The following is a 25251-nucleotide window of genomic DNA, read 5'->3' as shown; positions in this document are numbered from 1 at the left end:
AGTGCAGTTTGAACAGGATGTGGCCCCTGGCCTCTCAACTTCAGCTGCCAGGGGGAATAATCTCCAAATCCTTGGTACCTGTGGCTCAGTTTCCCTTCTTTCCGTGTCCTCATACTGGCTGCCGTGAAGCACCAACATGGGGGACCACCAGCTCCTCCCAGGCTGTGCTTCAGTCATTCAGATATCCATCTTTCCTTCAGTCCTTCACTCGGGCACAGGGGAAGACCCCGACCCTGCAGCCCTCGGCAGTCCCTTCTCCTGACAGGCAAGTTTGCCTTCTCTTTGAGGGTACCCCTCAGAGTTCACTGGCCCTCTGGTGGAGCGGAGCTATATATGAGCAACAACAGATGACCAGCTGCTAACAGCTGGGAGCTCAGGCCCAGGGAGCCAAACATGGCCCTAGGGATCAGGGTGGAAAGTCTCAGGTTAGGTTATCTGCACGACAGGAGGGAGCTTCCGGAAGGCATGAGGTTAGTTAGGGTTCAAGAAGATTGACAAAAGGAAGGAAGGCAGACATGGAACTCTTCCCTCGATTGATGGGGGGAGGGGGGTCCTAAGACCTGTGGCAGGAATGACACACAGGTCCCTCTAGACCTCAACTCCCACTCCCAGGAAACATCCACAGCCTGGCTTTTGTGGAGTTTCCCTTCTGACAGCTCCACCCCATCCTTGACCAGACAAGGACAGATGTTTTGTCACGTGTTGTCACACCGGGTCTAGCAGGTAGACCTCCTGAACTTTGCATGTGATTTGCAAAAGCTGGGCTTGAAGCAAGCCCCTGCTCCTCCCCTCAGGCACCCTGCCTACCCCACCCTGATAGATAGCTAGCCTTCCTTCAGCCTAGCACCCCAGGGCCTCTGCTTACCTTCCCCCTATTCACCCAAGAAGTCCCCTGAGCAAGCAAGGGCAGCAGCAGAGAGGCTTCCAATCAGCAGGCGGAGCCCGGGGATTTCTGAGTAGGGTGAGTCCTTCAAAAAAAGAACATCCCATCGCTGGGGCCTCGGGACAGCATGAAGGGGTGAGTACCGACCGGCAAGTGGCTTTGGGAGGGAGAAACAGGGGTGCACTAGCCCCGCCTAGTAGCAGCCATTCAGTGTCTTGGAGAGTGTAGCAACCGTCTGAGTATTTGGAGAGTGGATGGATGAATAAGGTTTTCCAGTTCCTCAGCTTTTGTGGCGCTGTGGGTTCAACAACAAAAGCTCCGGCCCCACCATGCAAGAGGCCATCAGATCCCTGAGAGGACTGCAGGCGGCGAGAGCTAACTACAAAGCTGTTCCAGAAGCGAGAGGGGGGAAAAAAAACCATTTAACTGCCAATGAGTGCCAGAGCTTTGAACTAAGTCACACTCGGCCAGAGTGCTCAGCCCAAGTCCCCCTCAATGCTGCCGCTGCTCTCGTTGAAATAGGCTCCTGAGGATGAGAAAGGCTCAGGGTTGGCTCCCTGAGAGGGCTCAGAGGGCAAAGGTGCTTGCTGCCAAGTCTTAGTGCTTGGATTCTATCCGTGGAACCCACATGGTAGAAGGAGAGAACCAACTCTCAGGAAGTATTCACTCATATGCCTCCCATCCCCCACCAAAAAAATAAATGTAGTAATTTTTTGAAGCCTCAGCGTTGGCCTGGGAGTACGACTCAGAAGTGGATCACATGACTCGCATGCAAAAGAGCCTGGGTTCCAGCCCCTGTATTGCAGAAACTTCAACTGAAAGGTCACATAGCTGGGCAGGGGAAAGTCAGCCCTCAAACAAGGAAGCTGCTAAAACAGAGCTTCAAGACATCACCCCGGCCCTTCCTCCCTATCAGAGATCTGATGACCAACTGAGTTAATCTCTCTTTGGTTTCCTTTTCTGCAAAACAGGGCTAGTAATAACACTATATCAGGAGATTCACTGTAAAAACAGAACTAACTGCTGGGCTGGGGGTGGCTCAGTCAGCACAGTACTTGCCTAGTATGCACGAAGCCCTGGGTTTGATCCCCAGACAACATAAACTGGGTATAGTGACCCGTACCTGTAATCCAGACCCTTGGGTGGTAGGGTAGGAGGATCAGAAGTTCAAGGCCATGCCCAGTAATAAAGAGGGAGTTCAAGGCCAGTTTGAGACAGGTAAGATTCTGTCTCAAAAGTAAATTAAGTCCATAAACAAATATCATCATCAATGATAAGGTGCCTGGCAGTGATGTGGAGTGAATAAAAGAAGAGGTCCCTAGGTCTCCAGGGGACAGGAGCTGGAGGTAACTTGTAGCTCCCATGCCCATCTGCAGAACCCTCCACTTGTGATTGCCGACAGATCACCAAATCTAATGCTTAGATATGCAGGTGGGGAAACTGAGGCCCAGAGTAGAAAGACTAACTGAAAGTCAAAAGCAAGGCCATCCCCAGAACCTGGATCTCCTAGGTCATTTGATACTCATGATGAACTTCCAGTCTCAAGAAGGAGGTTAACAGTGTGACATCTCTGGATTCAGGCATGGGCCCTTCCTCCCACTGGCAGTATTGGAAAGTAGGAGCTGGGGTATTCTGTGGCACAGTGGGGGAGGGTCACCTGGAGGGCAGAAGCCCCCACCTTAGGCCTCTGGGTCCTGGCTCCTCTGGCGTCTGTGAACATCAGCCACGCCAACCCAGGCATTGCCATGACGACAGAAGCCACTGTGGCCACTTGCTTTCTCCTGGTTTCTGTCCTTTCCTACATACTAGGGGCCTGGAGCACTGGCCTGGTCCTTGTGACCGCCTTGCCGTCCATCTTTGCTCCACTATGTCTTTCCTTTCATCCATCCTTTCTAACTTAGTGGAGCCCCGCAGCAGGGTTCACGCAGGGGGTCTGAGTGACCCTGGAGCCCATGTTCTTCCTTCTCGGTCCCCCTACCTTCCAGGAGCTCCAGCTACTGTGTCCTGTCTCCATCCTCATTAGGCGTGCGTGAGGTTTATCCCCACAAGGCCTTGCTGAGGGAGATGAAGAGGTGAAGGCCTTGGAACAAAGCTGGAGAGGCAACCACAACCTAGGCAGGTGCCTGTGGCTCCCACCTCTAGGGAAGTCAGCCCAGGCCCTCTGCTCTGCTCTGCGCTCAGCTTATAGTCTAGCTCCTGTGCACTCTGCAAGGGGCACCTGCCCTGCAGGAAGTAGGAGACTTGGCTGGAAATCTGTCTTTAATCTTGGCTTCCTGTTTTCTGCCCTGGGGGACGCCCAGAGTGGCTGAGTTTCAAGCTACTTCACACCAGCTCCTCTAAACTATCATCTCTGAGCATAAAAGCTGGGGGAGGGGAAGAGACAGAGAGGAGCAAAGGCCCTTCCCTGCCAGGCAACCATGGGAACACACTCCAATAAAAGTGCTATAAGCTCTGGACCACCCAACCCTCCCCCCAACCAGCTCTGCATGCAGCTGGGCCATCTGGTCCCTTCCCCCAAAAGCTGCCAGAAGTCTTTGGCTCCATCGCCCTTTTCTTCCCCTTCTCCAGACTTTCTTTTTTTTCTCCACTCTCCTGGAGCTAGCCTCAACACCGGAGAACAAATGGTCCAGTCTGGGCACACTAATCTTAAGTGCCGACTTGATATATCTGTATATTACAGGCACTCAGACTCAGTTTAACTAAAGTTGTGCACTTGAGTGCTTCCTGGCAGCCCCCAACCCCGCTCGATGAGTTCACCCTCTCTCAGGAGCTGGGCTACACCAGAGGGTCATGAGGCTCTTCATAAACTCTCCTCGTGGACAGCAGACCCTAGACATTGCCTGTCTACTCCCCTCCACCTGCTAGCTTTGCCAGGACCTATGGCCCTCTTCACCATGTGGACCATGCAACAACACACTCTTGGCTGAGTTTTGTGGTTTTGTTATGGTTTTTGTTTTGTTTTGAGGTAGCATCTCATGGAGCCCAAAATGGCCATGAACTTCCTCTGAGGTCATGCATGACCTTGAATTTCTTATCCTCCTGCCTGAACATCCCATTTTGGGGATTCCAAATATGGGTCACCATGTCCACTTCATGCTGTCTGGGGATGGAACTCAAGGCTTTATGAATGCTCGGCAAGCACTCTACCAAGTGAGCTACAACCTGAACCTTAATTAATGAATGATGCACTACCCCCTTTACTGGCCTTTTTAAATACACACACACACACACACACATACACTCACATGGTTCACCCATACCACAATGTGCCTGTGGAGGTCAGAGGAGTCTGTTCTCTCCTGTCGTGGGATCCAGGAATCAAAGTCCCGATTTTGGGGAGCCAGGGCTCTTTTCCTGCTGAGCATCTCACTGCACGGCCGCTCCTTTCCCCCAGTTCCATCCTCCTCTTCATGGCTTTTGGTTCTGTCCATTGGGTGCACATGGTCTCCAAACACTGTGGCTGATCAGACTAGTTTTTTTCTTTCTTCCTTTTCTGTTTTGGACAAGAATCATGGTGTTCTTCCCCCCCACACACTCCCTCCCCCCGACTCATCTCCAGCATGAAGATCACGGCTAGCAGTTGTTCCATATTTGTTGAGAGGAAGCGAGGGCATGAATGATGAACTGGATGTTAGCTCTTTCTTGCAGTATCCAATTCAGGCTTTAATTCCCAAAGCCTGGAATTCAGGAAGGTTAACTTTTTTCCCCCTCTTCACTTTACTGAGAAGAGGTGGAGCCAGGACTCAAATACAGGCTTATTTGATTCCAAAGTTCACATTCTGGGTCCCAGCTCACTTAGGGAGACAGCTGAGAGGGTTTATGGGTAAAGGAAGATATATTGGTGGTAAAACTGGAGCAAAGATTTAGATATTAATTCAGGGCTTTCCCGCAAGTCCCCACAGCCTCCCCACCACCTACCCCCTCTTTTACCAACTAATTCAGACAGAGGAGGTATCAATCTCTCAAACTCCCCCTTCCAGAAGGCTTTTGAAAGCTGCTAAAGCCTTCCCCTCAAGCTGAGCAGCACCCCCACCCCCGAATTGGGGCCATATTATCATTCCATCTTAACCTCAAAGGAAAGAAAGCAAAGTCATGTGCGCGCGTGCTCACACACACACACACACACACAGACACACATGCACGTGCGTGCATATACAAACACACAAGCACGTGTGTGCATACACAAACACACAAGCACGTACGTGCATATACACACACACACACACATACACGCATGCATGCACACATGCACGCATGCATGCACCATCCCTCCAGGCTTGTTATCTTGCTGAATCCACACCATCTCTCACAAAAGAGGTATGCTCTCAGCCTGATCTTACAGAAGAGGAAACGGCTCAGAGACCTTAAGTAACTAGTTCAAAGTCACACAGCCACACAGCTCTTAAATTGAGATCTAACCGAGATTTGGTCCCCAAATTCCTGGGTTGGGCTTTTTTTCCACTATGTCACACCTAGCTCTGAGATCTGCTGGATGCCTCCTCTGTGAGTATCCCTAGAGAACTGGTTCCTTGCAAGCAAACTGGTACTGGGCGTGCTGGGTCAGAGGGCTAATCTGTAGTCTCCGGGAGGGGAGGTGGGGGTTGAGCATACCCAGCTCCTGCTCCTTTCACCTGAAGTTAGGTGCAGTCTTCAACTCTGTCTTTTACAGGACTCTCTACTGTCCTTTTTTGTTGTTGTTGTTTGTTTGTTTTGAGACAGGGTTTCTCTGTGTAGCCCTGCCTGACTGCCCCTTCGTTTTTACTTTGTATAACCTTCCAACTCTGTGCCAGTGGCCTCACTTCTTCCACCTGAAGAATCGACCCACCCCCCCAACTGGCTGCTCTTCAGTACTGGTCCTGGGACAATGCTAACACCTAGAGCCCCCAGCGGAGCTTCTGGTTTCTCTCTCTGTTGCTCTACTTCTGTCCTGTGCCCCTCTCGTGCCTGAGCACTGCCTGCTCTTGTAGCTAAGAGCAAATTGCTCAGGGAGGATCCTGAATCCTCATTAACAATGGTGTATAATAACAGTCCGGGTTTAATTGAGGACTCACCACGTGCCGCTGTGTACCAAGCACTTTAAAGCTATTAACTCATTTCCTCTCCACAAAACCTTACAAAGTTGGTGGCATTATTTTTGCTCATCTTTTTAAACAACAATGCAACAGGACAGACAGAGGTTAGGTAACTTATCCAATGTGACATAGCCATTAACAACTTCCTTACGGTTTCCAAGCCAAAAGTAAAGTTCAAGAAAGTCCAGTGAGAGGCTCTTTGGATCTTTCGCCCCAGTAGCTTGCAGGAACCCATCTCCCACCGCTCTCCCCTACCCACAGTGTCACCCGCAGCCTGCCTGCCGAACTATTTATAGTCCCCAGAAGCCACCGGGAGCTCTCACTGCTCCCTGCCTTTGTGCACGCTGCTCCCCCAGCTCTATGAAGTCAACCGTGCACCCTTCTTTCCTGTTTCCTGTGGACCTTGTACACTACATTTTCGTTTTATCAGTGTGTTCTTTGCGAGAATCTATTTGCCCCAATCCCGACTGAGAACTTGACAGAAATAGAGGTCTTTAGAAGTGGACTCCAGAGCAGGGACCCTGGTAATTTCAGCCCCCAGGATATGTTTGTGAAGGAATAAATACAGGCATGCTTTTGCCACGGAGGAGTCTAGGCCTAGCCTCCACCCTAGCAGGGGAGACTCGCCTAGAGAAGGTTGGGAAGTTGGTTTTAGTGAGCTGGTGGCTCTCTGGAAAGACCTTCGGAAGCCTTCGCCAAGGCCAGCTAGTGGGGGCAGGGCGTGAGCGCAGACACACCCCCCTGCATTCCCTCCAAGATCCAGCAGAGGGCGCCGACCCACGCCCCGCTGCGCGCCGGGCAGGCCCCCTCGCGCAGGCGCGCCACAGCGGGCGGAGGATCCGGGCCGCGCTTCCTCTCGCCAGGCCTCCGAGCTTCCTCCCATCGGAGCCCGGGCGAGCTGAGGTTGGCCGCCGCCGACGAGCCTGCCGCCTTCCTTGCGCTCCCGCACCACCCCGCACCCGGCTCCGGGAGGTCCCACCGGGGTGGGGTCCGAGCAGGGCCAACCCGGGCCGCGCCGCCGTCGGGGCCGTCCCCGGGCCAGCCGTCCCTCCCGCCCCGCCAGCCTCCGGCCGCCCAGCCTCCGGGGTGTGGGGCGCGGGCAACCCCCGCGGGCCGCGATCGAACGCCCGGGGCGGCCCCCGGCGGCCGGCGCGACGTCCCCAAATCGAACCTCGGTGGCCACGTTCGGAAGCGGAACTCTGCCGGGGCCGCGCCGGCTACATTGTTTCCTCCCCCCAGGACTCCCTCCCGCCCCCTTCCCCCGCCTTTCTTCCCTCCCCGACCCGGGCTACGCGGCCGTCCCCCCGCCTGTCTGGCCGTCCTTCCTCCCCCTATTTTCGCATCCATACACCTCTTTGTACCGCACCCCCTGGGGACCCCTGCGCCCCTCCCCTCCCTCTTGGCCTCATGGACTGTCCTGAAGGCCGCTGATGCCGCCCGCGGTGAGGTGGCCTGGACCGCAGTGCCCCGAGAGAGGTGAGTACTGGGCAGCCCCCAAGGAGGTGGGTGTCCGAGTGTCCCCTGGAAGGGAGGAGGTCGCTTGTCCCGCCTCTAAGGCCACCACTGCCGCGTCCACACCCATCGCCCCCCCACCTCCTAACTGGGTTCGAATTCTCCCGGGAATCACTGTCAGAACATTACTGGGAGGGAGCCACGAGGGAGGTACTGCCCTGCACCACAAGAGACTTAGGTTAGCCGAGTCCTACCCCTCAACCCCGTGTGGAACAGAGTGGGAAGTGACTAGACCCCGAGGAAGAGAATCAGTATGGGTTGGGAAAATGGGCTGGACTATAGGGAGTTTGGCCCTTCCTGTTCAGGGCCTCCCTGACCGGACTCTGACTTGCTTGGTTCTGAGGTCTTGTTGGCTCCAAGCAGCCCAGGGCCATGCTACCTCCCTTGAGCCCTGCTAGAAGCCTGGGTCCTTGAACTGAGTCTGTCACCCTTGGCCTGCCAGAGGACCAGGCTTAAAGCAAGGGACCTCTGACCCTTGGGTGGAGAAACTGGGCAGAGCTTCCAGTCTGAGTGGAGGTGACACTGGACATTAGTACTATGCCCCCACCTTTAGCACCCCGGTCAGCCCATTTCCCAGCTCCTCAGGACCCAGACCAGTTGTTTGAAAGGGGTGTGTCGAGTCACTGGAGCTTTGGAGCTTAAGTAGGAGCATTTTTTTTTTCTTTTTGTGCACTAGGGAACTGAGGCCCAAGGGGCAGGTCATATTCCAGGCCTCTGGTGGAGGAAGGCTAGCTATCTTCATCCCTGTTCTGCAAGGATGGATTGCTGTGGGTGAAGGGGAACTAGGCCCATTCTGCATCTACCAGGGATACAAGCGGTCCCTAGCCTGACCCAGGAGGGACCTTGTGGGGTGAGCACGTGTTCCCCTACAGAGGGCTAGAGAAGAGGAAAAGGGCTTCCGGTCCTAATGCTACCTCCTTGTGAGCTAAGACATCATGGGTATTGCTTGTGAGACTTCTCCTTGGTGCCCAGCATTGGGTCCTTCCTACTGCTGTGGGGACATGTTGGAGTGGAGTGTACAGAAGCCTGGTCCTGACCCCGCCTTCCCCACATTTCCCAGCTGGCTCAGTCAGAATGGGGTCAGCAAAGGAAAGTGGAAGACAGCCTTGGCATGAAAGTATGGAGGAGTGCAGACACTATGGGACTTGTTTCTTCTGCCTCCCCGTCCCCTGGGCGTCATGGTGTCTTGGTATGGCCACAACAGGATCAGGCCAGAGGCAGCAAGAGTTAGGTTGATAGTGCAGCAGGATCTTCCAGATCCCTTCAGGATACTGAACTGTGCCTAGGCGGCCCTTGGAACCACAGGCAGTTTTGTCCAGCTGAGGCCCTTGCCCTTGTTTAAGGTTTTTCCTGGTGCCCTAAGATGCAATGGGGGGCGGGGGACGGTGGAATACTCCCCGCCTGTGAGGCTATACTCACATAGTCTCATGCCCAACCCGAACTTCCTGTCCAGCCTCAGGGGCTGTGGCTGGGCCTGACATAGCTGGGTGCTTCTTACTTAGCTGTAAGGGTGTGGCCAGGGTCCAGAGGCCTTTAGAAAGCAGCTTAGCTTAGGCTAGCACATGCTCACAGCTGCTACTTTCATTCGGTGAACTAATGCCCCCCCCATCAGAAGCAGCCACTCTCTCTGTGTTGGGATGGGAACAAGGAAAGGCCAGGAAAGCAGATGCCATCCCCACTGCAGGAGCGCTGCCCCACAGCGGCCAGTCCACCCGGAGTGTCCCACAGCAGGTGTTGGTGAAGGGGCAGATTCCAGCTTCCTCCATGCCAGTATAAGTGGGCATGGAATAGTATGACCCAACCTCCCCAGTAATCCTCCTGGATCCCCTCCAAGTTGGTAGGACCACCCACATCCATTTCTGGGGTTCATCTTTAGAAAGAGTCCAACGTTTTGACACATAGCCCTCAAAGAACAAAGATGTTGAATCTGGGAAAGAGGGTAGAGAGACCCTCTCATGCCTGAGAGTGTCCCAGATGGGAATAGCTTCTCCATAGCTAAAGCGTCCTAAATACCTGGACCAGAGCTGAAGGGCTGGTGGGACCTAGGAAAGGCGGTCTGAACTCACGTAAAAACTGTACCTGCATTAATTTTAATATTTCGAAAGTACTGAGGGCCTTATGTGGTGGCATGCACCTGTAATCCCAGTAACGGGGAGGCTGAGGCAGGAGGAGTCAAGGTCAAGGCCAGCTTGGGTTCCAGACTGTGGAAGAAAGAAAACAAGCCCCAGAAATTTTAGAAAGCAATGTAAGATTACCCCCTAATTGCCAGGCAGGGACTGCTAGCGTGTTAGCCCCATGTTCCTGATTTTCTTCCTTTGTTGCTGTTGCCATTCAAGCACCTGTCTGCCACAACTCTTTTTCCATTACTGCTCTGTCCCTGGACATTTCCTGCGCTACCTGTCATGGTAACTGCCTCTAAAAAGCTTCAGGGTGTTTTCAGGAGCTCCGCTACAGCGTCGTCACGCGAACCCTCTCCCCGAGTGTACGGTGCTTCCATCTGTCACTGTTGTGGGCTGTTACTACACACCCTGCAAGCAGCTCGTAGAGCGCAGACAGCTTAGCAGCCGAGCATGTGAATTCCAAGCCCAGCCATCCCATTGCCTCCTGAGCAGAGCTAACAGGTACAGAGACCCTTATACCTCAGAGGACACTGAACTAACTAACCTACAAAGAAACTAGAAAATGCCTGGGACGGTGGTTAGTGTGGTTGCCTTAGTATGGAAGAAAGATCCCTGAGCCATGGCCCCAGAATGGCTGTCCCCTCAACTGTCATCAGTAAAGTGTCCCAGCCCCTCTGAAAGCCTCTGTACCTGCGTGTGTTGTTGACTATTGGGTCTACGCTGTGCCCCCTTCCACCTCCCCCTCCATCACCATGTGATAGACTGCCTCAGGGCCGGGGCTGGCCTTGGAACCACAGACTGCCAGTTACTGTCCAAGGCCTGACCCCACCCATTCCCCTTCATAGACTTGGAGTTGAGAATAGCCGCCTACTACTACTGCTTCCCGGCACACAGCGGTGGTGTTCACATAGCCTTGAACTTAAGATCCCTCTGCTACAGTACTCAGAGCACTGAGATTAAAGGTGTGCACACACCATACCCAGCCTGAAGAGTCCCCTTGCCTCCCGGGTTCTGCATGACTGTCCTAGGCTGCATGTTCCAGTGGAAAACGAGGGTTCCTTAGTGAGCCAGGGCTAGTCAGGCCAGCCCCAGTTTTCTTCGGTGGCCAGGGAAGGGGAAGGTTAGAGTCTAGTCTTGTACCTGGGAGTTAGAAACCAGGCTTATGCGTTAGTGTCCTCCTTTGCGAGGATTCCCCGGGTATGAACTGAAGGTGCATCTCTGTGACAAACGTTGCTCTTCCTCATTGTGACTGGAGTAACTGGAATTGCCCTCCAGACCACACTGTGGGTAGTGGGAAGAAACTGTAGCTAGCCCTAAGTGACTACAGTGTGGCCCTTTAAATACAGAAGTTCTCAGGCTTGTAGCTTGGGACCCTGACTGCCAGACTTCCCTTCCTCTCTCTCTCTGATACTGATGGCATAAAAATGGGCATTACTACTGCCCTCCTGTCCCATAACTTCAGTAGGATGAGGTCACAGGGTTGGATCTTGCCCAAGATGCTGGCCTGACTGGGGTGAGCCCTTTGGGTGTTTCTCAGTTTCCCCCACCCTTGGTTAGGGACAGGATGGGTGGAGGAGCAGGCTGCTCCCTAAACCCAGCAGGGAGCACTTCTTCCCTCCTCCCTTCTGGGTCCCTTCATCCAAGGGCTGGAAATAGAATCCGCTAAGTAATGATTAAAGTCAAATTCAGGCCTAAAAATAAAGAGCTGGAGAAGGAAGAGCCTGTGTGCTCCCTGCATGGCTGAGGGAAGATGTGAGCAGGGAAGACTGGCCTTGGGTGGTTGATCCCTAATCCCCAGAGTCAGGAGTGCTCCAGGAATTGGGGGATGCTCTCTTATTGGGCGTGATGCAGCCTGCCGCACCCACTGGTTGTAAACTGAACGAATAGTGTGCAGGATGAGAGAAGAGAATCCCATTTTTCCCCTGAGGAAACTGAGGCTCACTGAGTGAAGTGACTTGCCCTGGACTTGCAGGGAGCTCCCCAGAGTGTAGGCCCCAAGACTGGAGGGCCCCACACAGCCCCGCCCACCCTGTTTTTGCTTGCTTTCTCTTCCTGGTTCTGTGAGAAGGGCAGCTTCTTCTAGCACACTAGTGCACACCCTCCAACCGCAGCTTCCCTCCGCCTCTCTTCCGTGGCCTGCTGTGAGCAGAAGAGAGCTGCTGGGCGCTCCCCTGGCTGCCCTGGGCTCTGCACGGTTGGAAGGCTTGTGGGCGGGTGAAACCTGGGTGTCATCCGACCCGTACATCCTGGCTGCTGCTTTTCAACCCAACCCAGCCTGGCACCTGGTCCTCACCCAGCCTCGGGCATTGCAGCCTTTTATGTGCACACTACAGGGAAAAGGGACAGGAGGGTGAGCTCCATTACTGGCCAGAGAGGAGGCTGGGCTCAGGGAAGCCTGGCACGATAAGCCTATGGTTCCCTGTCCCTGTCCTGCAAGGCTGCTGGGATCTTGCATGGGCTGGAGCAGCTTGGAGGCCTTCCTGGAAGGAGAATAGGGCTTGTGAAAGCATTTGAGGAGGAGCCAGAACCAGCAGTCCTTGTTCAGTGGTTCTGTCCTCTGAGGGGCTGCTGTCTATTCTGGGTTGCTGTGAGACTGCCTGATGTCCTGATCTGTCTGTGCAAAGGCGGGGTGTGCAGACAGCCAGGAGTGAGTACAGGTGTGCCTCTGCTTGCTGGAGCAACAGGGACATGATGCCAGTAGCTGTCGCTAGCATTCCTGTTCTGTCCTTTTCAGGATGTCATATGATCTGTCAAGGAAAAGTTGGGAGGAGGGCTGCTAAGCCAGGTTCCAACGTAACTAAGTTTAAGTCCCTATTCCAGCACTTGGAAACTGGTGGCCTCCTAGGTGGTGACCATTGGCAGGCTTGTTTCTTCCCCTGTCTAGCAGGGATCTACCAGGGCTTGTGGCAGGTAGAGGGGAGAGGAGGATTAAGTAGCTGATGCAGGGCCTCAACCTTGTTGGAGCAGCAGACTGTCAACCACATGCTTTTGTCTTCCATCAGTCTGCTGGGTGGGGGGTTGATAGCCCCTTCCCCTAGGTCTGTCCCTGGTGCTGTCTCTGTAACTTAGCCTCTGGGCTGGGTGCTCTGCCAATGCTTGCTCTGGTGGTCCCTTGGTTGCTTTTGTTTGCTTTTCTGAGGCAGGGTCTCACTTTGTAGATCGAGCTGGCTTCAGATTTACCTGTCTCTGCCAAAAGCACTGGAGATGAGAAATCTGCCACCCAGATTTGTAGACCTTTATCTTAGTCGCCTGGGCCTCAATCTCCCCTCCTGTAACATGGCTAGGAGACTTTGGAAGTGTGGAACAAAGCCGCTGCATGACTTTAAAGGGTTGTTGGAGGTTAGCGAAGAGGCTGTATGTAAATACAGGCAAAAGAAGATGCAAAGACCTAGAGTCTGTTCTAAGGGGTGGGGGGCAGAGGCCTCGGGTAGGACCCTGGGGAGACCTGGAGGCCCAGAGGCCCAGTGCCTGTAAGTAATTAGGCTTCTGAGTGGTAATTAGAAACCTTTCTGGGCCAGCAGTGGCAGCCTCAAGCCACAGTGTACCCTGGGGAGGAGGCTCCCCGTTAACCTCCCCTTAACTCACCCCTACTGCTCCTAAACTGCCAGACAGGATTTCCGGTCTCGCTGAGCCCCAGTGCGTGCTATAATTTGGTTCTTTAACATTTTTCAGCCTTTAAAATCGGCCCTCCTCTTAGGTCAGAGGTGCTGGGGGCTGAAGGAGCCTGTGGGTGGGGGCAGGGCAGCAGGCCCCAGAGTCCAAGCCAGTCAGCTTTCCCACCCCTCTTGCCCAGAGCTCTGCGCCCCAAAGGTGTGTGCTTTCAGACCTCCGGGGCTTCTGTGCAGTGGGGGTGCTGAGGACCTGTCTGAACTGTTGGGATAGTGGGAGCCCTCCAGCCCCTCAGCCTAGTGTGTAACTGGGTAACAGTGCTGTCTGCCAGAGAGCCCTCTGCAGAACCAGGGGTGGGGCTGACTGTGGCTGCCAAACCAGCTCAGCTGCTGGCTGGCTGCCCTCCTCAGGTGCTCAGCCCACTACAGGAGGCGTGCCCAAGACTGCAACTCCACCTTTGCCCCGGCTGCCCTGTGACCTATGGGAAACTTCCTTTGGCAGCCTTGATTGACTCTCTCAGCAATTCGATGTCAAGCCTTAACCCTGGCCTGCTCTAGGTACTCCTTTCCCGGTCCTTCCAGCTCCACTCACCTCCTTCCTGCTGACTGCTAGGCAACTCTGGCTCTCTTCAGTCTTTTTAAGGCACTAAGGGTAGAACCCAAGGGATTGGGGGTGGACACATGGCTGTGCCCATGCTTGACCACTAAGTTATACCCACAACCCTCTGTTTTTTGAAGCATGGGCACACTGGCCGATTGAGGAAGATAGGAGCTTGGAGTGTATTTTGTTGGAATCCTCAGTACCTCAGCATAGGCTCAGCACAGAGGAGAGTTCTTATACCTCTAAGCCTCCTCAGCCTTCCCTCCTCCTGCTCATCTTGACCACCAGACCTGACATGAAGTACAAAAGAAGGCCCCTGAGACCCCAGCAGAGTGAGAAGGCAGAGGACCTTCCTGTGTTGCCACCACTGGTCGTCCCCAATGTGCGCGCGTGCGTGTGTGTGTGTGTGTGTCTGTGTGTGTCTGTGTCTGCAGACAGTTCAGCTGGGTCCTATAGCAGGACCAGAGTCTCTGTGCCCCGTAGCGCCAGTCCCCCAGGTCTCTGGTACACTTCCCTTTTCAGTGGGTATTTTTAGCTGCGTGTAAACAGTTTCTGAAGGCTCCCACGCCCCATTAAGCAGTGGAGTTTTGATGAGGGGGTAGGGCTGGAATCTTTTGACCTACCCTAACCCTCTGCACGTGCCTGGTTCTGGGGGTCTGCAGCTGCCTCTAAGGCAAGGAAAGGGCAGCCTGGGAGTGTCTGGGCTCCTACTTTCCCCCCACTTCTTACCCGCTCCCGAACAGCCTGGGCTCCCAAGAAAGGCCTGCCTGAGGCTGTAGCCACTGACCTCAGCGCTTGGGCACAATGCCCAGCCTGTTCCTGGGACCCCAGCACAAGGGCTTCTGGGAGCAGGGTTTAGGGCAGGAAGTCAGAGAAGCGTTGGCCCTGCCACAATCCCAAGCCCCTGTCCTCCAGCCTTGTGGGGGTGGGAGACAGCTGCTGACCCTTTGGGGTTAAATATAGTCCTATTGGTTGCAGAACCTACTGTGCCGTAGCCGGCCCTTTCTTTCGTTCATTCATTCAGTACTCATTACTGAGCAGCAGCTCTCAGCCCAGCCCATGCTGGGGATTCAGACATGAGTCAGATCCCAGCTCCTGTCTTCTGCCCTCAGCTATAGGCCGCTGCTAGTGAGGTCCCTCGCTGGAGCACTGTGACATGAGAGACCCTGGAAGCAGGACCAGCTTGCACAGCCAGAGGACCAAAGAAGGCCTCCTGGTGAAGTGGCTTTCAAAAGTGGTGTATTTTCGATTTTATTTTTGGGGGCAAAGTAATATAGATGTTTACAGCTTTAAAACAAAACCAGGGACTGCCATTATCGCTCAGTTGGTAGTGTTTGTCTGACCTGTCTGAAGCCCTGGGTAGACAGGTTCAGAAATTTAAAGCTATCCTTGGCTACATAGTGAGTTAGAGGAGCAAGTTTTCCTTTAATTCAGTCCCATCCCAGAGACCATCTCTGTTGTCTGTCTGTCTGTCTCTCTAGATGTATTTATTTTATGTGTGTGAGTGTTTTACTTGCATGTATGTGTATATCATGAGCGTGACTGGTGCCCGTGGAGTTCAGAAGAAGGTGTCAGATTCCCTGGGATGGGAATTAAAGACATTTGTGAGCTGTAATGTGGGTGCTGAGAACTGAGCCCAGGTCCTCTGCCAGAGCTACAATTGTTCTTGACTGCTGTGCCATCTCCAGCTTTCTCTGTGTCTCTCAGAAACTACCTAGGCATCCCTAAGCTTAGGAATGTGTATTTGTTTTCTATAAAACACAACTTGCGAGCCAGGGAAATGGTTTTGCTGGTAAAGACGCCTCTGCCAGGCTTGACCACCCAGGTCCCACGCAGTGGAAAGGGGAGAACTAATTTCCACAAGTCACCCTCTGATTTCCACACGCACTCACTTGGATATAAAATAAACACATGCGTGTAAAAAAAATTTAAAACAACACAATTTACACCTGAGTGTGCTGGTGCATGCCTGTAATCCTGTCCTGGAGACTGAGGCAAGAGGACCTCGGGGTTTAAAATCTATCTGCACCACATAGCAAGAAAGAACCTGTATCAAAAATTCAAAAACACCTTGGCATGGTGGTGGCACATGCCTTTAATTCCAGCACTCAGCAGGCAGAGGCAGGAGGATCTCAGTAAGTTGAAGACCAACCTGGTCTACATAGCAGATTCTAGGATAGACGTGACTACATAGAAGACCCGGTCTCAAAAAACAAACAAACAAATCCAAAAACAACAATAACAGCCACAAAACAAAAGCCCCACATTTTGCCACATTTATATTGTTTCTTTTGCTTTTTTGTTTTGGGGTGTGTGTGTGTGTGTGTGTGTGTGTGTGTGTGTGTGTACATATCAAACATGCCACAGTGTGTGTCCTGTGGGGGAGTCAAAGAATAACTTTGTGGAGTTGTTTCTCTCCTTTCAGGCATGGAACTCAGGTTGACAGTCTTAGCTGCAAATATTCTTACCCTCCCTTGCTTTTTTTATGGCATCGCTGGGAGATTGTGGCCTCGGGCGTCACTTGCGTCCGGTTTGCTTTCCCACTGTCTACTGTCGTCTGTCTGGAGGTGGGCGCAGGCACACCTTCGCTACTTTTTTAGTTGCCAGCATCATATCTCTTACTCCGGAGAGTTTGGTTCTTTAGTGTGTGTGTGTGTGTGTGTGTGTGTGTGTGTGTGTGTGTGTGTGTTCATTTTAGAGTACTCTTATGTGCATATGAAAGCCAAAGGTCAAAGCCAGGTCATTCCTCAGGAACACTGTGTTCTTGAGATAGGGTCTCTCACTGCGCCGTGGGTTAGGTGGGCAAGCCAACAAATTCCTGGCGTCAGGGGGATTGCAAACTCATGCCACCAACACTCAGGCTGCTCTGGGTGTTTGGAACCAAACACAGGTCTTCACAGCAAGCATTTTGCTCACTGAGCTATTTCTTCAGGTCTTTCTGTCTGTCTGTCTGTTTGTTTTTGGTTTGGTTTCTCTGTGTATCCCTCACTGTCCTAGAGCTTGCTCTGTAGACCAGACGGGCCTCAAACTCAGAGATCTGCCTGCCTCTGCCTCCCGACTGCTGGGATTAGAGATTGTTTTGTTTTTTTTAAGATAAGGTCTCAATTTGTAGCCCAGTCTGGCCTCAAATGTATAATCTCTGTCCATTTCTTGTCACCACAAAGAACTCCTATTGTATTTTGCTCTTTTGTTTGTACAACAGTAGCAGCCCCCATCTGTACCTCAAGGTTGCACAAAAATTCCTTGGATGATGGGAGAGGGAAGTTAGTGGGCAGAGTGTAGGTATCTGGGAATAGATGTGAGAAAAGGGGACAGACAAGGTGCTTAGAAGCTAGAAAATGTGGGACATTCCAGTGACTTCCCAAAGGTCACACAGCAAGTCAGTTATAGGGCCAGGGCCAGGGCTCAGTGTCCCTTCCTCCCAGGACAGTGGTCCTGAACTACCTTCCTAGAGTGACTTGGCCCTAAGGTCAAGTGATCCCACAAAGGACCATCTTCTGTGCCTACTCCCTGGCTAGTCGGAAGGTGGCTTAGAGGAAGCAGCCTCTTGAAGCCACTCTGGCTGTCTACCTCGGACCTCGCTGGAGAGGCCACAGGGCAAGCTCTAGCCAGGACACTGCAGCTGCTCAGCCTCTGGCCTGGTGACCTCACCATGACTGACAGGATGGAGGATGTGTGGACAGGCATGCAGTAACCCAGGTGCCAAGAGAATGGCAATGCCGGCTGTGATTGCATCCGTAGGACCTGCTGGCTTCTTACCTAGCTGGTGTGTATGTGAGGAAACCCTCCCAAAAGGCTCTGCTCTGGACTTCAGAGGTGGTAGCTGAGCAGCCTGCCCCTCTAGGCAGCATCCCCTGACTACTGCTGCCTTGTCCCATCCTCTTCCCACATCCTTGTCCCTCATGGCTGCTCTTCACCCTGTGTGCCCCGGGCTAGGGTAGTCCCAGATAGACAGCATTCCTGGGAATAAAATGTGGGATGCGGGAGGCAGGGGCTACCAGGAGGGCAGGGAGTCCTGGCTGAGGGGCTCAGGAGTCTGAATATGAATCTCACTGGAGCTATAACCTCAGGCAATCTGGGCCACACTTGGGGGCCTCATCTATGAAATGGGGTTGATAATAATAGCCCCTCTGTTTCTCAGCGTCATTAGGACTGGACGAGCTGTGAAGTGCCAAGGAGAAGGCCTAACACTGAGTAAGTGCTCAGAAAACGGGGCCTGTGATTATTTTTATTATTATCATCAAGGCAGCAGGGAGGTGGCGCAGCAGCTGCAGGCCAGGAAGGAGTGTTTGCAAACTGACAGCTGGAAGGGTGACTAACCGTGCCCAGCCTCCGCTCCCTCCTGTGGTGGCAGCAGTGAGTTTTGAATTTGGGGAGGATGGAGGAGGTGTGGTGAGCTGGTGAGCTAATAAGATCTCCATAGAAGGGCCCTACGGTTGGGGGTTCAGCCAACAGCAGTGGGACCCCAGCTCACGCTCAGGCTGTGGTCTTGGGCAACCTCTTGGGCCTTAGTTTCTACTCCTTTACCAGAGGAAGGAAGGCTCACAGCTCTCCATAGCGTGTGGTCCACAGGGCCCAGGAGCTGGTTCTTGTGCTCGTGCTGGCTCAGTCATGGAAATATGGGGTGTGAGGGGGTGGTTCCTATCACACTTCCTGGGCCCAGTCTAGACAACAAGTTTGATAGGCTGGCCTCGCCTCTGGGTGCAAGAAGGGCTGTTTGTTCTGGAGGGGACAGGAAGCGTGCCAGACACCGCCAACTCTGGGGTCGCATTCCTTTCCTAGCCTCTTTGCAGGGGTTCACTGTGTCCCCTTTCAGGATGAAGGGATATGAGGCCCAAAAGGTTGGTTCATTCTCTCCAGGTTGGCATGTTGATAAAGCCAGATTCAAAGTGCAGGTCTGTCTAGCTTGGGAGTGTTGGTCAGTGCCCGCACCCTTCACCCTGGCTTCTGCTGGACTCTGGGAGCATAGGCTCCCTGAAGAAGTCCCCCAGGCTCAGCACCCTCAGGGTCCAATCATAGTTCTTCACAGTGCTGACTTGCAGGGCTCATGCTAGGGCCTCTGGAACCCTTCTCATGGAACAGACAGACATGGGTGCTTGGTGTGGGCTCAGCAAGTTCAGGGTCACAGAGCCCCAGAGGGCCAGTTGGTTCTGCTTTGCTTCACTAACTTCCACCCAGGCAAGTTCTTTTTATTTTTTTTTTAATTTTTATTTGCATTGGTGTTTTGTGTGCATGTGTCTGTGTGAGAGTGTCAGATCCCCTGGGACTGGAGTTAGAGCTTAAGCCATGTGAGCTCTGGGAATCGACCAGGTCCTCTGGAAGAGCAGCCAGTGATCTTAACCACTGAGCCATCTCTCCAGCTCCCTAGGCCAGTTCTTGAGGCTATGCCTGCCTTCTACTCTAACACCTTGGCCAGGATTGGCTAATAGATTAAGTTTTTCTATGTTATTTTTTCTGGCCCATCCTCTTAAAAGAAGGTCTTAATCATGTAGCTCAGGCTAGCCATCTCACCCTCTACCATAACAAATATCTTTTTGTTAGAATATCTTTCTAACAAATATCTTTTTATATCAATTTTTATTTGCTTGGTTGCTCATGAATTTGAAACACACAAACACACACACACACACACACACACACACACACATTGTGCTAGGGTTTAAACCCAGGGTCTTGAGCATTCTAAGCAACCACTGACCACTAAAATCAGTCTCTACTCCCACCCTCTACCTTTTGAAGTCTTCCAGTCTTCAGGGCTCAGTTCCATGCTTCCTGTATTGGGTATGCGTGCAGGCGTGCATGCACATGTCCCAGCACTCACACTGAAAGTCCTCGTCTGGTGGTGGAGTGCATAGCCATAAATGCAATTACCAGACCTCACCTCTCACATCCCAAGTGAGTCTGTCATGTAACCATGTGACCACAGAAGGCCACTGGGTGTTTCCTCACCAGAACGGGAACAGTAGCCCCACTCTCTCTGCATCCTTCTGAGGTTCTCTGAGGTCTGGGGCCACATTTGGACCAATAGTAGTGGTGACCTGTGTGTGCAGACGCACTTGCTGCTCTTGAGGAATGATCTAAGGAGTTGCTGTTGCAAAAGTGCGTAGACATCCATAGCCAGCAAGCTGCTGTGGAGCAAACCCTCTCCTGCAAGGGGGCTCAGACAGTCCCCATAGCCAACACCTTGAAGTCCCCTTATACCTTGTCCAGTTCTTTTCTCTGCAGACATTCATTCTAACAGGCCTGGATTGGTTTGGCCAGATTTTGAGCTTGATACAAAGGGAATCACAAACCTTGTGCTTCCCTGTACTTGATTCTTTGGCTGAGAGTCCAAGGCTGATGGGTGGCTGAAGTGGATCACGCCACTGCCATACAGAATTCCCTTCTGTGGCCTCTCCATTTCATCTACCTTGCTTTCAGCATCTGCCCCTCTCCTGGTGGACATGGGCTATTTTCTCTTGGGTGTGCACTTCGAAGTAGGCACAGACAATTACCTGTGCAGAGGCTTCTGGGGCAAGCTTTGTAGCCTGTGAATTTGTACAGAGTACAAGTGACTTTCTTGGACCACTAGAAACCTGCCCAGTTTCAGAGTTTCCCCGGACTCCTTTTCCCTGACAACCCACCAGGCCTCATTGGTCCTATTGGTCATTCTGTGGGACCTAGAAGGCCCCCAGAGACATAGAATTGATGGCCACTTCTCTGGGACTCTGGAGTCTGTGTGCGTCTATCCAAGGCTAGATAGAACAGCCCTGGATCCTTGTCTCAGTTCTTGGAAGCTTTGGCACCACCGCTTGCACTGCTTTGAAGGGGTTGATGATTACCTTGAGTGGGTAGGGTCATTTCTTCTCAGCCTTCCTCAGCTTGGCTTTTCTCCTGCAGCTCTAATGGTACCAAGTAACAGATTGGCCTTCCTTTAGCACGGGGACGCCAGATCTAAGAAGATGTCGGCAATACAGGTACCATGGGGTTGTGGTGGGCACAGATAAGGCAATCCCACGTTCTACCATCTCCAGTCTGGAAAAGAGGAGGTGCTTAGACCAGCCTATTACCCATGCCCAACCCTCCGTCTTAGTTGAAACCTTCAAGTAACTTTAATTCCAGTGTGCTCTGTTGGGCACAGGGCCCCAAACTGGGCCACAGAGGAATTTGAGCTGGAAGGAACTCGGTATCTCTGGAGAAGGGTACTTCCCCAGGTTTATGGAAGTCAGCTAAGATGCTTTGGTCCCAAGGGCGCTGGGGCAGGTGGGCAGAGAGGGACCCCAGGCTGCACCCACACACCTATCCCTTACCCTGTAGGCCGCCTGGCCATCCGGTACAGAATGTATTGCCAAGTACAACTTCCATGGCACTGCCGAGCAAGACCTTCCCTTCTGCAAAGGAGACGTGCTCACCATCGTGGCCGTCACCAAGGTACTTGGGGACCTTAGATGCCTAGTCCGTTCTTTCACCTTCAGGGGTTCCTTCTGGGTTTGGCTCCCCTACAGAGGGAGGCAGACCTGAGAGTGTGTCTGGTCCCTCTCTCCAGGACCCAAACTGGTACAAAGCCAAAAACAAAGTGGGCCGTGAGGGCATCATCCCAGCCAACTATGTCCAGAAGCGTGAGGGCGTGAAGGCAGGCACCAAACTCAGCCTTATGCCGTGAGTACCCAGAAGAGGGCTGGAATCTCCTGGTTTGGGAAGAAGAGAGGAAATGGCTGTGGTCCTCCTGGAAAAGCATCAGAGGAAAAGAGCCCTGAATAAGGGGCGTTGTGGGAATGGCACCAGAGGTTGCACCTAACAGAGAGAAAATGGGACCCAGCAGAAGAAAAAAGGGGCAGGGGGAAAATGATGCCCTCAAATGCCTGACTGGGAGTTGTAGGAAGTTGCACACGGGAGGCACCTGGGTCAGTGCCGTTGTGACCCCCAGCCTTGCCGTCCTCCAGCTGGTTCCATGGCAAAATCACACGGGAGCAGGCCGAGCGGCTTCTCTACCCACCAGAGACTGGCCTGTTCCTGGTGCGGGAAAGCACCAACTACCCCGGGGACTACACACTGTGTGTGAGCTGTGAAGGCAAGGTGGAACACTACCGCATCATGTACCATGCGAGCAAGCTGAGCATTGATGAGGAGGTGTACTTCGAGAACCTCATGCAGCTGGTGGAGGTGAGCGCGGAGTGTGTGTGCCTGGGGGAACTCCCCTTCCTCCCCACACTCAGACACACCTGAGTCCACCTAAGGACATTTAGCACAAACCTGGCCCGACTCACCTGGCAGAGTAACCTGGATACGTTGACAACTTCTGGGAGTCTTTGGCTCCTCACACCTCAGTGGAGCACCTGCTGTGTGTCAGGGTCAATAGTGTTTGGTCCCCATAGTGCCCCAACTTATAGGTAAGGACACAAAGTTTCGACTCAGTGAAGGTCTTCTCATCTATATGGTGGAGATGCCGCTAGGCTTTGAGCCCATCTGGTCCAGAGCTCACTTCCTCTACTACTTGGAACCTCACCTTGGCCATCAGGGTCCTTGAGAGCTCTGTACATCCACAGGTTCTTGCAGCTTCCAGTGCCAGCTCTGCCCAGGCCGTACTTGACATCAGAAAACTGTGGGTTCCCTCCAAGCTCCCTCTCATCCCATCTCTAGCTTACATTGGCCGAGTCCACCTGGCTCCAGGCTGGTGAGGGAGCAGGCCAGGCTTTGCTGTTTACCTTAAGATGCTGGTGAGGCCCAAAGCAGTAGTGGCAACTGGGAGTCTCATAGCCCAGGGTGGGTGGGGTGACAGACCATTCCCACCCTTCTTGAAATGAGGAACCCTCTCCACACAAAGCCGCTCCGGGCTCTTTGAGCTGGCCTCTGCTGCCCTCTGGTGGTCATGCCTGAGCCGTGCATAAGTCAATGAAAAGTGAGCCCCAGTGGGTCTGGTTCTGAGGGCCTGCCCTCCCTCTGCAGCACTACACCACAGATGCCGATGGACTCTGCACGCGACTCATCAAACCAAAGGTCATGGAGGGCACAGTGGCGGCCCAAGATGAATTCTACCGCAGTGAGTGCCCACTACCCCTCCCACACACCCACTCCCCGCTCCTCCCTCCCACAAGGCCTTCTGTCCTACCCTGGCGGCTTGGAGACCTCAGACATCCCACATCTGAAAGAATTTGCCTTCCATCTGTCATCTCAAATGACCTCAACTAGTGTTGACCTCTCTGACTGCTGCCTTTCCGCCCCGCCCACAGGTGGCTGGGCACTGAACATGAAGGAACTGAAGCTGCTACAGACGATCGGGAAGGGAGAGTTTGGGGGTGAGTTGAGGGAACCTTTGGGGGGGGGGGGTTGAGAGGCTTCAGGAGTCCAGGAAACAGCACCCCTCCCTTCTCCCCCAGATGTGATGCTGGGTGATTATCGGGGCAACAGAGTTGCAGTTAAGTGCATCAAGAACGATGCCACTGCCCAGGCCTTCCTGGCTGAAGCCTCTGTCATGACGTGAGTAGAGACAGGCATAGGGCGGGCAGGCTGCCTGGGGCCTGGGTGGAGGGGAAGAAGCTGGCCGAACTCTGACCACCCTGTCCTGCCTTGTCCAGGCAACTTCGGCACAGCAACCTAGTCCAGCTACTGGGTGTGATTGTGGAGGAGAAGGGCGGGCTCTACATTGTCACAGAGTACATGGCCAAGGTAGGTGCTCCTCAGCCTCACCCTGTCCCTCCTCCCAGCTCCTCCACCTTGGACCCACTGAGCTTTGAAGTTGCCAGTCTTGACCAGTCACTTATTGACTGACTTTAAACAAGTCATGCCACCTTTCCAAGCCACGGTGTCCCAATCGTTCTGATCCTCCTCTGTCCCCCACCCTCACCTCCCTTTCTGTCCTGCCCCCAGGGGAGTTTGGTTGACTATCTTCGATCACGTGGTCGTTCGGTGCTAGGCGGAGATTGTCTCCTCAAATTCTCACTGTGAGTGATGCAGCCTGGGGTGGGTGGGGCTAAGAATCCTGAGACCCCTGCCATGCTTTGGGAACCCCAATCTGAGGGACATGTGGCTGTCCTGTTCACAGAGACGTCTGTGAGGCTATGGAGTACCTGGAGGGCAACAATTTTGTGCACCGGGACTTGGCTGCCCGGAACGTGCTGGTGTCTGAGGACAACGTGGCCAAAGTCAGTGACTTTGGCCTCACCAAGGAAGCTTCCAGCACTCAGGATACAGGCAAACTGCCAGTTAAGTGGACAGCTCCTGAAGCCTTGAGAGAGAAGGTGAGAGAGAAGGTGAGGGGTCCTGGTTCACCCCCTCTCCTGAGCTTCCTAGGATCAATGCTGATTGTTTTATCCACATGGCAGAAATTTTCCACCAAGTCCGATGTGTGGAGTTTCGGAATCCTTCTCTGGGAAATCTATTCCTTTGGGCGAGTGCCTTACCCAAGAATTGTGAGTATGGGTCTGGAAGCCATTGCATTGCTGAAGCTGTTGGCGGGGTGGCACTAGTAGCGTCCTATGGGAACTACCTCCCCTGCTGAGGAGCTTCCAGGCTGCTCCTTGTCAGGCAGAACTGAAGGCCCTCCCTAGGAGGAATTCTGGGTAGGGTCCTTTCTGGTAAGGCACTGTACTCACATGCCACCTGCTCACAGCCCCTGAAGGACGTCGTCCCTCGGGTGGAAAAGGGCTATAAGATGGACGCCCCAGATGGCTGCCCGCCTGCAGTCTACGACGTTATGAAGAACTGCTGGCACCTGGATGCTGCCACGCGGCCCACCTTCCTGCAACTTCGAGAGCAGCTGGAGCACATCAGAACCCATGAGCTGCATCTGTGACCTCTGCCTCTGCCTAGGCCGTGGGCCTGCAGGGACAGGGCCTAGAAGATCACAGATCTGGTGCCTGCTGCTCACTGGGCCTGAACTTGAACTGAGCCCCAGCGGGCTGGTAGGCCTCTTGCCTCTGACCTGCCTGTCCCTTCTGGCCCCCCAGGGACCCTATCTAGGCCTGGCATCTTCTCTCATGGACCCACCTATAGGGCTCAGGGCGCCCACTGAAGGGGCTGAGAAGGGAGGAGGACAGGAGCGGGAGGCAGTGCCCACGGTGGTCAGCCCTCTCTTGGCCTTCCATCACTCGCCTTCTTAGAGTTTTATTCCTTGCCTTTTTTTGAGATTTTTTTCCGTGTGTTTATTTTTTATTATTTTTCAACATAAGGAGAAAGAAAGTACCCAGCAAATGGGCATTTTACAAGAAGTACGAATCTTATTTTTCCTGTCCTGCCCCTGGGGGTTGGGGAGGAATCAGCCTCTCTCTAGGGACCGATCACCCCAGCCTGTTCCCCATCCCGTGTTCCATGTCCAGTGTTGCCTCGGTCGCCTATGTTTGCGCTTGACCATGTTGCACTGTTTGCATGTGCCCGAGGCAGGCGTCTGTCAGGGGCTTGGATTTCATGTGCTGTGGCCGCTCACCCACCGCCTTGTGAGATGGAATCGTAATAAACCACTCCCATGAGGACACCGCCA

General features: G+C 53.4%; 1 protein-coding gene and 1 long non-coding RNA gene across 4 annotated transcripts in view; one reads left to right on the top strand and one right to left on the bottom strand.

Moving 5' to 3' along the window:
- The window catches only part of LOC125388880 (uncharacterized), a 6865-nt gene extending 3763 nt beyond the window's left edge, over window positions 1–3102 (bottom strand). The window contains exon 1 of the long non-coding RNA XR_007228345.3: window positions 2862–3102. This is a non-coding gene — a long non-coding RNA (uncharacterized LOC125388880). The remainder of the gene's footprint in view (window positions 1–2861) is intronic.
- Window positions 816–25251, top strand: Csk (C-terminal Src kinase). 3 transcript variants are annotated; one of them, XM_048417224.3, is made up of 14 exons: window positions 7356–7431; window positions 17938–17990; window positions 20676–20752; window positions 21093–21206; window positions 21322–21434; window positions 21719–21938; window positions 22722–22815; window positions 23006–23071; window positions 23153–23252; window positions 23351–23441; window positions 23643–23716; window positions 23818–24013; window positions 24098–24184; window positions 24385–25251. In XM_048417224.3, exons 3-14 carry the CDS (start codon window positions 20738–20740, stop codon window positions 24565–24567), a joined length of 1353 nt encoding a protein of 450 aa, XP_048273181.1. In that variant the 5' UTR covers window positions 7356–7431; window positions 17938–17990; window positions 20676–20737; the 3' UTR covers window positions 24568–25251. The 3 variants fall into 3 exon arrangements, with proteins under 3 accessions (XP_048273183.1, XP_048273182.1, XP_048273181.1); XM_048417226.3 differs by lacking the exons at window positions 7356–7431; window positions 17938–17990 and adding an exon at window positions 816–1018; XM_048417225.3 differs by lacking the exon at window positions 17938–17990 and having other exon boundaries at window positions 7291–7431.

The sequence above is a fragment of the Myodes glareolus genome, chromosome 4, assembly GCF_982192425.1.
Source record: "Myodes glareolus chromosome 4, mMyoGla1.1, whole genome shotgun sequence".
Taxonomy (NCBI): domain Eukaryota; kingdom Metazoa; phylum Chordata; class Mammalia; order Rodentia; family Cricetidae; genus Myodes; species Myodes glareolus.
This window is presented reverse-complemented; position numbering and strand designations above follow the sequence as displayed.